This window comes from Polistes dominula, unplaced genomic scaffold (assembly GCF_049000335.1).
Source record: "Polistes dominula isolate Pdom_NZ unplaced genomic scaffold, Pdom_raw_medaka contig_75, whole genome shotgun sequence".
Classification (NCBI taxonomy): domain Eukaryota; kingdom Metazoa; phylum Arthropoda; class Insecta; order Hymenoptera; family Vespidae; genus Polistes; species Polistes dominula.
In genome coordinates, this window is record NW_028301003.1 from 1,447,166 (window position 1) to 1,463,688 (window position 16,523).

The following is a 16,523-nucleotide window of genomic DNA, read 5'->3' on the forward strand; positions in this document are numbered from 1 at the left end:
AAGATCAGTATATAATGTGTTATAAAAATATTTTCAAATTAAAAAGATTAAGTTATTGTTCAATATGTTCACGGTACTAATTTGAATTTTGGTTATTTTCCCGCCTAACGCTTTGACGATACGATTTCGATTACTGTCTTCGAGATAAGTCGATGAGTTGAATAAAATACAGACATTTGTGCATTTTATTTAATAATATTAAATTAAGACTAAACAATGTTTATCTTTCTACATTGTATTACTTATTTTGTTGAATATAATGTGTTATAAAAATGTTTTCAAATTAAAAAGATTAAGTTATTGTTCAATATGTTCTCGGTACTAATTTGAATTTTGGTTATTTTCCCGCCAAACGCTTTGACGATACGATTTCGATTACTGTCTTCGAGATAAGTCGATGAGTTGAATAAAATACAGGCATTTGTGTATTTTGTTTAATAATATTAAATCAAGACTAAACTATTAATTCATAAATATAATTAACTATAATTTATTAATTATTTCAATAATAATTATATTATGGCTGATGAAACAGAACAGGTAATATTTTCGTTCGTTAACCTATCTAAGTTAACCTCAAAATTCATTCAACGTTGCATATAACATTTATATTTGTTTGTTTATTTGATTTGATGATTAGGTTCCTGCAATAAATGTTAAAGAACCATTGGATTTAATAAGATTGAGTTTGGATGAACGAATTTATGTTAAAATGAGAAACGAAAGAGAATTACGTGGACGTTTACATGTAAGTTTTGTCAATGTGCCTTTACAATTTCTAATTAAATAATGGAGTATAATATATGTTTAATATTTTCTTATTTTAGGCTTATGATCAACATTTGAATATGGTGTTAGGTGAAGCTGAAGAAACTGTGACAACTGTAGAAATTGATGAAGAAACATATGAGGAAGTTTATCGTACTACCAAAAGGAATATATCAATGTTATTCATTCGTGGTGATGGTGTTATTTTGGTATCACCGCCTAGCATGAGAGCACCCATGTAAAACATACATATATATATATCGGGTAAAGTACATTTGAAAATTAATATACAAGAAGAACGAAAGAATATGGAAGAGTATTAAGAGGAAAGAAGAAGAAGAAGAAGAAGAAAAAACAAAAAGGTTTCTTTTTCTCAAAGAAACTTTTCAAACAAGTACTGTTGTATTAATACGTTAATACTTTGATATGTTAATATAGAAATGAAAAAAAAAAAAACATGTATGAAGAGGATAAATTATATAATTACATTTAAAAATATAATATTAACTATAATTTCTTTTGATTTTTTCTAAAAAAAAAAAAGAACGTTTTAAGAATTCATTCGTACTTTATTAATTTCATAATTTGGAAGAACATTAATACGAGAAGTTGATACATCTGTCATTGGTCTTTTAACTTGTGTAGTAAGATCCACTATTCTTTGATCTTTCAATTTGATCAAACTTTCCAAATGTGAAATTTTTTGATGAAGTGTGTTAATAGTTTCATTCCTTTCTTGCAATTCTTGCTTGAGTCGTATGAAGATATGTCGTGGTACTGTTCTATTAGCAACTTCTTCAGGATTTAAAATAGGTTTAACGTCAACTTTAATATAATATAATTAACATTAATACATTTATTAAGATTACTATTTAAATCAATTCATTATTTGATTAATGTATATGCGTTTCAATTGTTATTTACCAACTCTTCCATTTTCTTCATAATCAAGATATAAAGAATCTTGATCGTTGTTACAATCTTTTAAAATTTTCCCACGCAAATCTATCAAAACTTTTTCAATAATACCTGATTGTGAATTAGCTAATTGATTGATTACATCCTTTCCAAGTTTCATATCAATTTTAGACAGAATTTTTCTATTTAATATATTCCAATTATCAATTTTCTTTGCTATACTATTACCAGGTACATAATTGTGTATGTCAACGTATTTTGGATAATATCGTTTCAATAATTCAGCCATAAATACTACAAAATTGAAAAAATACAAACAAAATATCTGTAAAAAAAAAAAAAAAAATAAAAATATCTTTTTTTACAATATATATACCTCCATCAGAAAAATCTCTTGATATATTTTTCTTTGGTCTTGAAAATGTTATTTGATCTAACCACGCGTAAATCTCATCAAGTTTATTTTCATTAATCGACTCCATATTGTTCTTCTTCGTATATTATTTTTATTGTATATAATTCAATTATTTATTTTCCTTCACAAAATTATTACGATTTGAATTTAATTATAACATGCCAAGAGACAATAATCATGTCTTTTATATTCACAATGAAAATTTAACGTAACTAATATCATCATTATATGTCGACTATTTACAAATAACCATATCTTGTAAATCGATCATTATAATATATATATATATATCTAAAGTATGCTATAAAATACAAACATTTGTTTTTTTCTAATTTCTGTTGTTTTTAATTATTAACATTAGATATACCATACCAGACCATTTTGACTGGTTAGGCCATTTTAAATTCAAATTTTTACTTCATGTAACATTTGATTTCTGTAAATAATTGAAAAATATCTATAAATTCATTTACCTATTAAAATTATTATTGTTAAACATTTTTGATTATTTTTTAAGAGTAATTAAAGACTGGAAGCAAAGCTCGAAAAGCATTTTTTGTATACAACAGTCATTTTGACTAGTGTAGTAGAAATAGGTATACTGAAAAAATGGTGGTATATCTAATATTATACAAATTTATATTACACCATGTTTGTTGGATATCAAATGATTACTAATTGTAATTTACACTGGTAGTGATTAAAGTGAATTTAAATTCATTTTAAATGATTAAATTGATTTTCATAAATTATTATAAACGTTCAAGTAATTAAAATGAAAAGTGATTAACACTAATAGCATTCTTGTAATTTTTAACAAAACAAAACAAAAACTTCATGAAAATGCATAAAATGTTAAATTATTCATTTCTAAACAAAAACAAAAAAAGGAAAAACAAAATATATTAATTATATAATTGACTAAAACAATCTCATTTTATATAGATCTTCTTAATATATATATAAATTACGTGTCACGTTGTTTGTCCGCAATGTACTCCTAAACTACTGAACCGATTTTAATCAAATTTTGCACACTCTGTGCAGTTTTTTCCAACTTGAAGGATAGGATAGTTTATATCTCAATTTATAATCCAATATTATTTGTTTATGAACAAAGAGTCATGATTATCTCTGTTAGTTCGATAAGTTTTTAACAGATGGTGGTATAAGGTAATTCATTGACTTAAAGACGTGTGTATCGGACAGCACCCCTAGTATATATATATATATATTTTTTTAAATGATTAGGTATGCGTGAAATGTAGGGTAGAGATGATTATGAATATTAAACGATGTTATAATTCCTGCAACAAAATAAAACCAAAAAAAAAAGCCATACAAAACTTAAATATATCAATATATATTTATCCTAAAAATAAATATATATTTAAACGAGATGATCGCATTCATTCTTATTCTTATTCGAAAGTTGATGCTTCTGATTTTAACGGACGCGCAAACTCGCACGTCTCCACATTTTCTTCCTTCTCTTTGACTCAACGAACGTCATACCACGTTTCATTTGTGTATATATATATATATATATATATGAATGTACACATGGTTTTCTCCCCACCACCACCCCAACCTCATCCCCCCACTGATCCCACCTATTTTCTCTGGAAGTATATACATGTGTGTGTGTCTGTGTTTGTGTAGTATGTTTGATGATTACGTGGGATGGAACCGGCATTTATAGCAGAGAGGCCAATGGCTCGTGATCCTTTCGGACAAGTGTTTTACAGAAAAACGAGAATAACCAACTGATTTCGTTTTCTTACCTCAGTGTGTTATGTGCATTGATATCGTCGTGACTATAGTTAATACAATCTAAAGACTATTATTCGGATCTTACAATAAAGTGCATTTGAATTACATCAGATTTTATAAAATACAAAAAAATATATATATATATATATATATATATATATATATATATATAATTCAATACTCGAATATATTTTTCTAAAGGGGAATAGTATGTTTATTATTTGAAATATTATACAATAGTATATTCATCCCCTTTTGTGTGTATTTCCAATTAAATGCACCACCACCCTCGTGTGGTTGTGTGTACAAAATAAAAGGTTTATTATTTAATACTAGTAATAAATAAAGTTTGTTTTTATTTTATTTTTGAAGAAGATATTTTGAAGAATCTAATTAAGATGCCAATGGAAAATCATTCTACAGGTGTGTTCATTTCTTTTTCTTTTTTTTTTTTTTTAACTAATTTTATATTTTTATCATGTAAGAATTGTTTTGCAAAGGTTTTTTTTTTTTATATAAATTTTCATTCACAATTCACATTACAATTCACAAAGAAATAGTTCAATTTATCAGATTTTGTTTTAATATGAAATGAAAAAGTTTCTAGGAGAGTTACAACGTTTTTTGAATCGTGCGCCTCGGACGTCCTTTTGACCTTGACGCATCCCCATTTTCTTGACTTTACTTTACCTTTCATTTCATTTCTTTTCATTTCATGTAAGACAATTGAATTTGTTCGATTTACGAAAGATAATATTAAAAATTGTAATGTTATATATTACATTGATATTTTTATTATTATTATTATTATGTTTTATAAATCAAAGTATTATATATTTATCTATGAATGTATCATACTTATGGTATTATCGTGCGATCGATAACGAAATAAATGTTATTCATTGATACGAATCTAATTTTTTGTTTGTTCTATTCTTTTTCAAATCTTAGTTTGATAAATTAGTGCATTTTTAATTTGAAAATAATCGATTGTTAAAATGCATTTTTATTGTGTACAAATTTAAGATAGTATAATTAAATACTTTATTTGTATAATTTATTAAAATAATAATAATAATAAATAATAATAATGGTATTTACGTATTAACGCCATTGCAGCAAAATTCAGCTAATGCGTCAATTTACAACTTAAATTGTTGCGACAAATCATAGAATAATAAAAAACTTTATTTTAAATCGCAACATTTTGAAAATTCAGAATTTAACATAGATTCAAAATAGTCTCAATTTTCTTTCACCTGATACTGTCGCCATAATCCTGACGCAACCCTGACGCAACCCTGACGGTTGCTGTGTGCAAACAACAAGATTGTTGTGTGCGAACAACAAAGATTGCTCTTTATTGGCGCATTAGCGGAATTTTTGCTATTGTGGCGTTAATACGTAAATACCATAATAATTTATAATTAAATAATTTATTAAAATAATAAAAGTAATATATTAATTCTTCATGATGAAAGATTTGAAATGATTTATGAGCACAGCTGATGCAATATCATTGGATATTATTAAAAATAAAATAAATATTGAAACTAACTATTACAATTAACAATAAATTATTGAAATTATATTAATTAAATATTATTAAAATTAATTAAGTAAATTATTGAAAACAATAAAATATGCGCAGTATGATTCATCAGTTCTTGCCACTCAAATAGCTCCGAAAGTATGATAGTACCAATAAAGTGGCTAAGTAAAAAGTTGCATGAAAAGTTCAAGACTACATTAAGACATTAATATTTTTTTGCTAGGTTGAATCATTTTCGAGATTTATTGGTCAACTTTGTTTTTTTTAATACAATGTTATATTTTAATACTTATTTTCGGATAGCGGTTGCCAAGACGAATCCAATGATATGCAACATTAAATATAAAACCTGACAATGACTCAATAAAAACTATTCGGAAAATATCTGTTTCGTTCGTTATCGAAACAACTGAATGATGGCGCAGCCCTGACACAACCTTGACACGACCACGACGCGACCATGACGCGACCATGACGCGGCCATGACCATGAGCTGTATTGTGGCCGGCTTGTTCGTAAGTTTTGACCTTCGTTAACCTTCAACAATATTAATGTTGCATATCATTGGATTCGTCTTGACTGCCGCTATCCGAAAATAAGTATTAAAATGTAACATTGTATATAAAAAAACAAAGTTGACCAATAAATCTCGAAAATGATTCAACCTAGCAAAAAAATATTAATGTCATATTATTGTCTTGAATTTTTCATGCAACTTTTTTCTTAGCCATTTTTTTGGTATTATCATACTTTCGGAGTTATTTAAGTGGCAAGAGCTAGTGAGAATCACCCTGTATATTCATGATACAAAATCTTCATGATTTTAAATATATTTGTAATAAATTGCTGTAGAATGAAAAGGTCATGTAAAAATGTAACTATTACAGGTACTTACGTATTAACGTCATGGTACCGCAGCAAAAATTCCGCTAATGCGCCAATAAAGAGCAATCTTATTGTTCGCACACAACAACCTTGTTGTTTGCACACTGCAACCGTCAGGGTTGCGTCAGGGTTTCGTCAGGATTTCGTCAGGATTTCGTCAGGGTTTTGTCAGGGTTTCGTCAGGGTTTCGTCAGGGTTATGGCGACAGCATCAGGTGATAGAAAATAGAGACCCTTTTGAATCTACTTTAAATTCTATATCGGCCTATTTTCCACCGAAATCCGATTGACTACTTTTTCTAAATAAAATATTTGGAATTTTGAAAATATTTTGATTTTAAATAAAGTTTTTTATTATTCTATGATTTGTTGCAACAATTTAAGGCATAGTTTGCGCATTAGCGGAAGTTTCCTGCCATGGCGTTAATACGTAAGTGCCCTAGTACGGTAACTAACCTAATTTTTTTGGAAAATGGAGTTGTGCCACTCAAAATATATGGCTTATATGTTACAGTTAAAGATCGAAGTTGAACAATGTTAAAATTCACATAATCGCTTGGTGGTGTATGTCCGAAATATTAATGTTATAAAAATAAACCAAAATATTCGGGCTTTCACCGATGCATTTGGTATGTGTGTTGACATTCCACTGTGTGAATCTTGACATACAGTTTCTATCTTTCACTGTCACACACATACACACACACATATATATATATATATATTACTTGATTATGCCAAATGGTATCAATCGTGTCCTCTTGAACTATGTTGATTTTAAATTTCATAACATATGATATATAACACATGGACTGAAAAGTCCCAGGCCTAACAAAAAAAACACGGTTTTTTTTTTCCTTCAAAATTGACTTTATTCATCAATATAATCTTCATCAAGAGCAACACAATCATTCCAGCGCCATTTTAACATTTCAATAACATTTTTGTAAAACGATTTATCTTTTGTCTCAAAAAATAGGCCTCAGTTTTAGCGATAACCTCTTCATCAGTGTTGCATTTTTTTCCAATGAGCATTATTCTTTTGAGATTTGCAAATAGGAAAAAGTCACTGACGGACCCAGATCTGGAGAATACGGTGGATAGGAAAGCAATTTGTAGCTTAATTTATACAACCTTGCCATTGTTTTTGTTTTGATCGATAATGAGCACGCGCGGCATCCATTTTGCATTCAGCTTTCGCATGTCCAAGTATTCATGTATTACATGTCCTACACGTTTCTTTGATATCTTTAGAGTCTCAGTTAACTCAATCAACTTTACTTTACGGTCATTCAAAATTATTTTGTTAACTTTCTTGATGTTGAATTTGAATGTTGATGTTGATGAATCATTTAATTTATTATAACCTAAATTCTACAGTATTTTTTTTTAAACTTTTATTCTCATTAAATTATTAACAAGTAAATTTTAACATTCCCTCGTTAAACATATTTATGATAAAATAATAAAACAAAATTAATTGAAGAAATATTTTATTTTACAGGCCCAAGGCATAATGGGTCTCCACATTTTCCAATCCGATATTTAATGGCCATACTTGGATCCATCGGTTTGGCTATTATATATGGTTTTAAAGTAAACGTCAGTGTAGCTATCGTAGCTATGGTGAATCATACAGCTATAAGACATTTATCTAAACACGATGAATTAATAAATGAAAATGGAAGTTTAATGATAACGGAAGTTTGTCAGGGTGATGAAATTTCAAACGTAACATCATCTTCTACCGAGGTAATCTTTTCTTTTTGATTTATATGAAAAAAAAACAAAAACATACTTAAATGTTTAAATATATTAAATAAAATAATATAATTCTATCTCTTTTTCTCTTACTGTTAATATCAAGAAAAAATATTATCAATTTATCAATGAAATTGTTTTATAAATATCTTTTCAAAAGATTAGATATATTCAATGATAAATTGTTTATCTCTCTTTTTGAATACCACATTTCCTTTACATTATTATTATTATTATCATTATTAACTGGCATTAAAAATTCGGAAGTTCATTGCCGCAAATACCAAATCCCGCCATTGTTCCTGTCCCTGAGCACAATCCTTCCATTCGCGGTCTTCGTATCCTATTTCTTTTAGGACCCTTCTAATATTATCCTCCCATCTACGTCTCGGTTTACCCAGTGGTCTTTTCCCGTTTGGTATACCGACCAATATTTTGGACCAGACCTAGATCTTTAGTATTATCTATGAATATTTTTGCGTTATTAATTAATGACTCTTCATTGTCCCCTAACAAAGCAATATCGTCCGCGTATGTCAACAATTGTGTTGTCCCGTTCAACTGTAAACCATCTTTACTTTACTGCAGTTCTTTGACACCAAATTCCAGTACTAAATTGAACAAAAGGGATGACAATGCGTTCCCCCTGTTTTAACTCGCTATGGATATTAAAATCTTCCGACATTTGGTTACCTAACCTCACTTTACTCCTACTTTCCTTTAGGCAAAGTTGAACAAGGTTGACCAATTTTCTTCTTGGTATTCCCCTGTCGTATTAGAATTTCGAGCATTTTTTTCTCGTTTTACCGAGTCGTACGCTTTTTGAAAATCTATATTAAGTTGATGTACCGGTTGATTTAATTCCCATTTTTTCTCTAAGATCTGTCGAATAGCAAAAATGTGGTCTGTAGTCGATCTATTTCTCTTAAAACCGCACTGATGATCTCCTATTATCTCGTTCGCACACGGTACTATCCTAGCTAGTAGGATGTTTGATAGTATTTTGTAACACGTCGGTAAAAGTGAAATACACCCCGGTAATTATTACAATCCATTTTGTCTCCCTTTTTTAAAGATTAGAATTATAATCGACTCTTTCCATTGTTCCAGCAATGTTTCCTTGCTCCATATTAATTCGATTAGCTCAAAAATGTCTTCGATCAATCTATTTCCCCTCTTCCCCACCCCATTTTATTAGCTCCGCATGAATAGAGTCTCAGAGATTCAATGATAAATTGTTGTTTATCTCTCTTTTTGAATACCCATTTTTTGAAAACCCATGTTTGAACATTTATTATTATGAATAAAAATGATTTTTCAGGATGGTCCATTTGTATGGAACGAACCACTCCAAGGTCTTATTTTATCTGCATATTTTTGGGGATATATGGTATCATTATTACCAGGTGGTAGAATGTCAGAATTGTTATCAGCTAAATGGGTTATGAATGGATCAGTATTGTTAAATGTTGTAGCATCGATATTATCACCAATTGCAGCAGAAATACATTACTCGTTATTCATTGTAATGAGATTTATTCAAGGTCTCGGTGGTGTTAGTATTGAAATATTCTTTTTAATATAAACAAAATAAAAAATATATATATATATATATATATATATATCATTTAACATTATTTTTCTTTATACAGGGTGTAACGTTTCCAGCTATGCACGTGATGATAGCAAAATGGGCACCACCGAATGAACGAAGTGTTCTTGCATCAATCGTTTATGCTGGTAAATATAAAAATAAAAATAAAAAAACAAGGTTTAACAACATTATTCTCTTATCTTATATTGATCATTTGACGATATTAACTAATGTTAACATTTTTCTATTTTAGGTACTGCTTTGGGTACAGTGATATCTATTTTGTTATCAGGAATATTGGCTGCTAATCTTGGTTGGGTATGGATCTTTTATATCGAAGGTGCATTATGTTTAATTTGGTGTACAGCTTGGTGGTTAATAATCCAAGATTCTCCAGAAGAACAAACGAGATTTATAACCGAGGATGAAAAAAATTATATCATGGAATCTTTGGGTCATACTAAAAACAATGCCGGTCATAAAGAAGTAATTCAATATATTATTTATATATTTTGATCAAATATTATCTTTCAAATAATAATACATAAGATAAATAATAATTTTATTATTAGAAATTAAAAGTACCATGGGGACAATTATTAAGATCTACACCATTTTGGGCAATATTGATAGCACACTTTTGTAGTAATTTTGGTTGGTATATGTTGCTCATTGAATTACCAACTTATATGAGTCAAATATTAAAATTCAATATGAGTTCGGTAAGATTTCAAGAATTTACATATATATATATATATAATATATTTTATATTTTCTTAATCTCATTTTATTTATACAGAATGCCGGATTATCAGCAATGCCCTTTTTATGTATGTGGATATTTACAATGACTTTGAGTAAAGTATTGGCTATCATGCAAGACAAGAATTTAATAACAGTAACATTTTCAAGAAAGATAGGAACACTTTTTTGTAAGATTTATCATCTTTTGTATAATTCATTTGATGTATTTTTAAATAACATTGAATTTAAAATGGTGTTATTTTCTTTTCTTTTTTTTTTTTTTTTGTTTACAGCATCATTCGTTCCAATGATTTGTCTGATAGGTGTATCTTATGTCGGATGTAATCGTGCTTTAGCAGTAATACTTATGACTATTGGAGTAACATGTATTGGTGGAATGTATTGTGGTTTCTTATCTAATCACATAGATATTGCACCAAACTTTGCCGGTACACTGGTAGCCATAACTAATTGCATTGCTACTATACCAGGATTTATTGTACCTATTTTCGTTGGTAAATTAACTCATGGAAATGTAAGTAAAAACAAAACAACAATTGTATATTATGACGCGGAAAGCGGCAACTTCGTTTTGCACAGAAAAGTTGACGCCTTCCGGCCCGTAGGGAAGAAAAAGTATCTTTTATAACAATTTGACATTATTATTAATTAATATTGTTTTATTTACAGCAAACAATAGAAGCATGGCGAATAATATTCTTTGTAACTGTTGCTCTTTATATAATTGAGATTCTCGTTTATAGTACTTTAGGATCAGGTGAAGAACAACCATGGAATAAAGTGAAATCTTCTTCCTCAGATGAGGAAATTAATGATCAAACTTTACCTCTTAGAAAAAATGTTAATAAATAATTTATTTTGTTATTATAATTGAACCGTTGATTTTGAACATTTGATAAAGTTCATTTTATACATTATGTTATTGTTTAGGTATTTTAATGATTTATATTTGAATGAGAGTTTAACAAAATAAAACATTTAATAGACTTGTTTTATATTTTAAGATATTTATATTATAAATTGTATCAACTTTAATTATTTATTTTAACAAAATGAATTATTTATTTATTGCTTTTACTTTCAAAATCAACGATACCAATTATAACAATTATATTTAAGAAGACATTCTCTACTGACTGTAGATACATTTTGTACGTAAATTGGAACTTAAATAGTGACAACTATTTATTCACAATCGATACAAAAGAGTTACATGTTTGCACATGTTACTGTCCTTCAAAGTAGTCACCAGCGTTGTGTAGAACCCGTTAGCAGAGTCTGTTCTGTTATTGGTGCGAATGAAGGGGTCTACTGCCTGTCGAATCTCTGGAACAGTGTTCTGAAGCGAATGCCACGATGGGTTCCGCATGTATTGACGGAAATGTAGAAATGGATGCGTTACGAAGCTGCTCAGACGCACTTGGAGCGTTGTCGAATCTCTGGAACAATTCTGAAGCAAATGCCACGATGGGTTCCGCATGATGTATTGACGGAAATGTAGAAATGGATGCGTTACGAAGCTGCTCAGACGCACTTGGAGTGCTGTCGAATCTCTGGAACAATTCTGAAGCAAATGCCACGATGGGTTCCGCATGATGTATTGACGGAAATGTAGAAATGGATGCATTAAGACGCTGCTCAGACGCACTTGGAGCGTTGTCGAATCTCTGAAACAATTCTGAAGCAAATGTCACGATGGGTTCCACATGTATTGACAGAAATGTAGAAATGGATGCGTTACGAAGCTGCTCAGACGCACTTGGAGCGTTGTCGAATCTCTGGAACAATTCTGAAGCAAATGCCACGATGGGTTCATGGACGAGACATGACAATAGACCACTCCATTAGCACCATCAACAGAACAGGCTCTTCTAACGGTGTATTACGTCTTCCACATCGCTGGCAACGGGTTCTACACAACGCTGGTGATTACTTTGAAGGACAGTAACAGATACAAACATGTAACTCTTTTGTATCAGTTGTGAATAAATAGTTGCCACTATTTAAGTTCCAACCTACGTAATGATATCATTTGAGATTTATTTTTTTTTCTTTCTTTTTTACATTAATCTTTTTTTACTCTATTTTTCTATTAGATTAGAAAATATATAATTTGTGTAAGACTTAAATAACAATTGTTCTTTTTATTATCTTTTTTTTTTTAGAATATTTATTTAATTTATCGAAGATACACTGATAAAGAAAAAAAACATAGTGAGTAAACTATTTGTAGTGTATTTTATAAAATGAATACATTATATAATTTTTTAAATAACGTGTATATGAAATTTGGGTACTTAAGTATTAACGTCATCGCAGCTAAAATTCCGCTAATGCGCCAATAAAGAACAATCTTGTTGTTCGCATACAATAACCTTGTTGTTTGCACACAGCAACCGTCAGGGTTTCGTCAGGGTTATGGCGACAGCATCAGGTGAATGAAAATACATGATTTGTTGCAACAATTTAAGGTGTAGATTGGGCGCATTAGCGGAATTTTGCTGCAAATGGCGTTAATACGTAAATACCAAAATTTGCGAATATTATTTCAATTACATTTAATTCAATGTAATTTGTAAGATTTATTATTCATTATAGATGCTAATATGTTAATATTAATTTCATTTCATTGAATTGTTTATCATTTTGTTGTTGTTGTTGTTGTTGTAATTAGTATAATCATATGTATAAAGTGACAAGACGATTTACAGCTTGATCATAACTGTCAACATCAGTTCTAACACAAATGTCAATTCTAGAAAATTTTTTACCACTCATGTTGCTATCATAGTCACGTGCCTGATCCAAAAAAAAAAAAACAAGGAAAAGAAAAAAGTAAATATAAAAATTGATTAAGTGGAACAAATACATGTTTCGAAACTTATGATTCATACCTGTAAAGGAATGCGCCTACCAAAGTGTTCGTTTAATTCAGGTATACACAAATGAGAACCATATTTAAGATTGGTACCTAATAAATCCATACTTGCTGTAACATAAGTCTCACGTCCATCTATGTAATCCTAAAATTCATTTATTTCCATGATGATTTGATTCCATGATTTGACTATTATTGGATTGTTCGGTAAGTTCGTGCCGATTTTGATGAAAGATTGAAATGTTTTGCAATGTAAGTTCTTTTTTTTTCTCTTGGTATAATTATTTATCAAATTATATTCAAGTGTCATTATGTTTCACAAACTTTTTCTCCATCTTTAAAGAGTAACTTGCAAAATTTTCCTCCTTTCAGAACTTTTCAGGTTTTTTTTTTTCAGTAAAATAACTTCAATGCCATCTACCGGAAATCGGCACGTACTTTCCGGACAGTCTTTTTTTTATTCCAATTTTCTTTTCATGATTTTTTATCTTCTTCTTTTTTTATTTATGTGTATCGGTCTTTGACAAAGGTTCTATTTGGTTTTTATTTCTTTTTTTGAAATTAAATGCAAATCATAGAGTCAAAATAATAATTAAAATAATTTCTATATAATAATAAGATAATATTTAAACAATTTAATGTAAAGTTGCATGAACATTGAACGAAAGAGTTTTCGATCGATGTCAAAAAACAAAATCTTATTATTTTTAATTTAAATATTAAGGAGGGAGGAGTAAGGTTAATTCGTACAAAAACAAGGCATGTTTTTTGTGAATTTTTTTTTTGACGACACAGTTAAAATCTCTTCATTAAAATCAATGGTATATTAAAGTATGACATTCGAAGAATATTGTATAAAATTTTCACGAAGAAATATTTAAAAATACGGCAATGGCAGCAATTATTCGAACGTGTCTCAGGAAAAAAGTAGAATTGCGGGGCCCCTCATTGGTGCTGGGCCCACCCGGGTGCTGAATCATCTGAAATCAAAAAATCAAAGTTCATTCGTTAGATAATAGTTTTGCCCAGATAAGGCTGAAAGGGTTTTTCGAAATTTCAATTTTTCACTTTTATGCAACACTTTGAAGGGAAAAATGCGATTTTTTACAAAAAAAATCGGCTAAATAATTGCGTTTTTCCCTTCAAAGTGTTCCAAAAAAGTGAAAAATTGAAATTTCGAAAAACCCTTTCAGCGTTACCTGGGCAAAACTATTATCTAACGAATGAATTTTGATTTTTTAATTTCAGATGATCCAACACCCGGGTGGGCCCAGCACCAATGAGGGGCCCCGCAATTCTACTTTTTTCCTGACATGAGACACATCCGAATAATTGCTGCCATTGTCGTATTTTTAAATATTTCTTCGTGAAAATTTTATATAATATTCTTCGAATGTCATACTTTAATGTACCATTGGTTTTAATCAAGAAATTGTAACTGTGTCGTCACAAAAAAATTCACAAAAACATGCCTTGCTTTTGTACGAATTAACCTTACCTTACCCCCACTCCCCACCCTTCAATCCGACAAATTTGTACAAACCTGAAGTGTTTTTAATTTCTTTCCTCTGATATCCAAATAATCAATTTCATTGTCGCTCAAATATTCAGGATAATATGCGGTCAATGTAACATTGTAATAAACACGTCCACTGCATTTTAAATCCGTTCGATTTAAATTAGCGTCTAATGATATTAAAAAAAAAAATAGAAATAAAAATTATAGAAAAACAAGAAACAAACTAAACTACAAAGAGATTAGAAAATTTGAATTACCATCACCAATCGTAAAGGAAAAAACGATCGTTGACAAAATTAATAAAACTTGAAACATTTTTGAAGTGTTTAAAATATAAATCTCGTTCTTCGTACACACGTTTGAAATTAAATACGAGACTAACTTTTTTCAACATTTCTTTTTTGTCACAACGAATTAAAACACGTTGACACAATTACCTTATTATTATTATTATTATTATTTTTTGATATAAAAGGAAAAAAATTTACTAAACTTTCATAAATATTGCATAGGTACGTGTAATTTGTTGTACATTTGCAAAACGTGATTTACATTCTTGGAATTGATGATTTTGCAATTTTTACCTTCCATACTGTTTTAATGAAACACATATACAATCATATACGTGTATGAATAAGAACATTATACACACATATACATTCATGTACAGTGCTGAATAGGAATATTAATACAGTATAAATTATTTTGTAACATTCTCATTGTAAATTTATGATAATAAAATAAATACAACAGAAATAATGAAAAAAAAAACAACAATATTTAATTAAAAATTAATTTCAATTCACATTAATTAATTATCATTATTTATCAATTATTATTAATACTTGTAATATTATTTGAAATATTTCCTTTGTGTTTAATTCCATTTTCATTGTCATTTTCAAAAGATTTTGCTATTGTAAATATTTATTTACATTTATAATAAATATAAATGTTATATTTATCAACCTGTCAACATTTCATGGGAGTTTATACGAAGAGGACTACGAAGTGGGCCATGGATCGCTTCAAGGATCTCTGGATGCAAGGCCCTGGCATGAGGTACACAAAGGCCCTGTTCTCAGGGCCTTCGGAGAAGTTAGGTACCGAGTTGATCAACCTAGACCAAGCCCAATTGAGTCTGGTTGTGGGACTGGTCACCGGACACTGGCACTTAGGAAAACACCTTACGCGACTGGGCCTTGCACAAGACTCGATCTGCGGCAAGTGTGGCGAAGGGGAACCGAAGGATACCCCCCTACATCTCATAACTCAATGCGTTGGGCTCACGGACGTCAGAAATGATGTCCTTGGGACCACCGCCAACAACATTTTCGACCTGGTAATCTCAGGGGCGGCCAGACTGCTGCGCTTTGCAAGGGAGTCGGGGGCACTGGCACTTAGGAAAGCACCTTACGCGACTAGGCCTTGCACAAGACTCAGTCTGCGGCAGGTGTGGCGAAGGGGAGGCGAAGGATACCCTCCTACATCTCATAACTCAATGCGTTGGGCTCACGGACGTCAGAAATAATATCCTTGGGACCACCGCCAACAACATTTTCGACCAGGTAATCTCAGGGGCGGCCAGACTGCTGCGCTTTGCAAGGGAGTTGGGGCTACCCGCGGGACCACCACGATGATAGGTTTCTCCCCGCAAGGGGTCCGGGCACAATTGTCTAGAGACTGAGCGCCTGGG

At 30.1% G+C, this 16,523-nt stretch overlaps 4 protein-coding genes across 10 annotated transcripts; 2 read left to right on the forward strand and 2 right to left on the reverse strand.

Annotated features, from left to right (window-relative positions):
* The first annotated feature begins 378 nt into the window (after positions 1-378).
* LSm3 (U6 snRNA-associated Sm-like protein LSm3) lies at positions 379-1,281 on the forward strand. Its single transcript, XM_015322657.2, has 3 exons — positions 379-540; positions 641-748; positions 828-1,281. Exons 1-3 carry the CDS (start codon positions 520-522, stop codon positions 1,008-1,010), a joined length of 312 nt encoding a protein of 103 aa, XP_015178143.1. The 5' UTR covers positions 379-519; the 3' UTR covers positions 1,011-1,281.
* A 34-nt stretch (positions 1,282-1,315) lies between these two features.
* On the reverse strand, positions 1,316-2,391 carry LOC107067287 (sperm flagella and cilia-associated protein 1). The gene is made up of 3 exons (XM_015322658.2): positions 2,063-2,391; positions 1,693-1,980; positions 1,316-1,593 (listed from the first exon to the last, which is right to left on the reverse strand). Exons 1-3 carry the CDS (start codon positions 2,166-2,168, stop codon positions 1,319-1,321), a joined length of 669 nt encoding a protein of 222 aa, XP_015178144.2. The 5' UTR covers positions 2,169-2,391; the 3' UTR covers positions 1,316-1,318.
* A 1,720-nt stretch (positions 2,392-4,111) lies between these two features.
* MFS3 (major facilitator superfamily transporter 3) lies at positions 4,112-11,912 on the forward strand. 6 transcript variants are annotated; one of them, XM_089173847.1, is made up of 9 exons: positions 4,112-4,297; positions 7,815-8,062; positions 9,393-9,626; positions 9,724-9,811; positions 9,919-10,151; positions 10,238-10,387; positions 10,465-10,597; positions 10,703-10,944; positions 11,100-11,912. In XM_089173847.1, exons 1-9 carry the CDS (start codon positions 4,273-4,275, stop codon positions 11,280-11,282), a joined length of 1,536 nt encoding a protein of 511 aa, XP_089029973.1. In that variant the 5' UTR covers positions 4,112-4,272; the 3' UTR covers positions 11,283-11,912. The 6 variants fall into 6 exon arrangements, with proteins under 6 accessions (XP_089029973.1, XP_089029974.1, XP_015178138.2 ...); XM_089173848.1 differs by lacking the exon at positions 4,112-4,297 and adding an exon at positions 6,495-6,525; XM_015322652.2 differs by lacking the exon at positions 4,112-4,297 and adding an exon at positions 6,537-6,740.
* Positions 11,913-12,468: 556 nt separating this feature from the next.
* On the reverse strand, positions 12,469-16,380 carry LOC107067283 (uncharacterized). Of its 2 annotated transcripts, none has more exons than XM_015322649.2 (4): positions 15,797-16,380; positions 14,852-14,994; positions 13,325-13,453; positions 12,469-13,229 (listed from the first exon to the last, which is right to left on the reverse strand). In XM_015322649.2, exons 1-4 carry the CDS (start codon positions 15,804-15,806, stop codon positions 13,110-13,112), a joined length of 402 nt encoding a protein of 133 aa, XP_015178135.1. In that variant the 5' UTR covers positions 15,807-16,380; the 3' UTR covers positions 12,469-13,109. The 2 variants fall into 2 exon arrangements, with proteins under 2 accessions (XP_015178135.1, XP_015178133.2); XM_015322647.2 differs by having other exon boundaries at positions 15,085-16,380.
* Positions 16,381-16,523: the final 143 nt, after the last annotated feature.

Bases quoted from the DNA above. Each gene is read 5' to 3' on its own strand.
- LSm3 (XM_015322657.2), top strand. From the start codon at position 520: ATGGCTGATGAAACAGAACAG. The intron at 541-640 runs GTAATATTTTCG...TTTGATGATTAG, and splicing joins TGGCTGATGAAACAGAACAG to GTTCCTGCAATAAATGTTAA. The intron at 749-827 runs GTAAGTTTTGTC...TTCTTATTTTAG, and splicing joins AATTACGTGGACGTTTACAT to GCTTATGATCAACATTTGAA.
- LOC107067283 (XM_015322647.2), bottom strand. From the start codon at position 15,142: ATGTTTCAAGTTTTATTAATTTTGTCAACGATCGTTTTTTCCTTTACG. The intron at 13,454-14,851 runs GTTTGTACAAAT...AATGAATTTTAG, and splicing joins AGAAATTAAAAACACTTCAG to GATTACATAGATGGACGTGA. The intron at 13,230-13,324 runs GTATGAATCATA...TTTTTGGATCAG, and splicing joins GTAGGCGCATTCCTTTACAG to GCACGTGACTATGATAGCAA.
- LOC107067287 (XM_015322658.2), bottom strand. From the start codon at position 2,168: ATGGAGTCGATTAATGAAAATAAACTTGATGAGATTTACGCGTGGTTA. The intron at 1,981-2,062 runs GTATATATATTG...TCAATTTTGTAG, and splicing joins AAGAGATTTTTCTGATGGAG to TATTTATGGCTGAATTATTG. The intron at 1,594-1,692 runs GTAAATAACAAT...ATTATATTAAAG, and splicing joins TGAAGAAAATGGAAGAGTTG to TTGACGTTAAACCTATTTTA.
- MFS3 (XM_089173847.1), top strand. From the start codon at position 4,273: ATGCCAATGGAAAATCATTCTACAG. The intron at 10,152-10,237 runs GTAATTCAATAT...TTTTATTATTAG, and splicing joins ACAATGCCGGTCATAAAGAA to AAATTAAAAGTACCATGGGG. The intron at 10,388-10,464 runs GTAAGATTTCAA...TTATTTATACAG, and splicing joins TAAAATTCAATATGAGTTCG to AATGCCGGATTATCAGCAAT.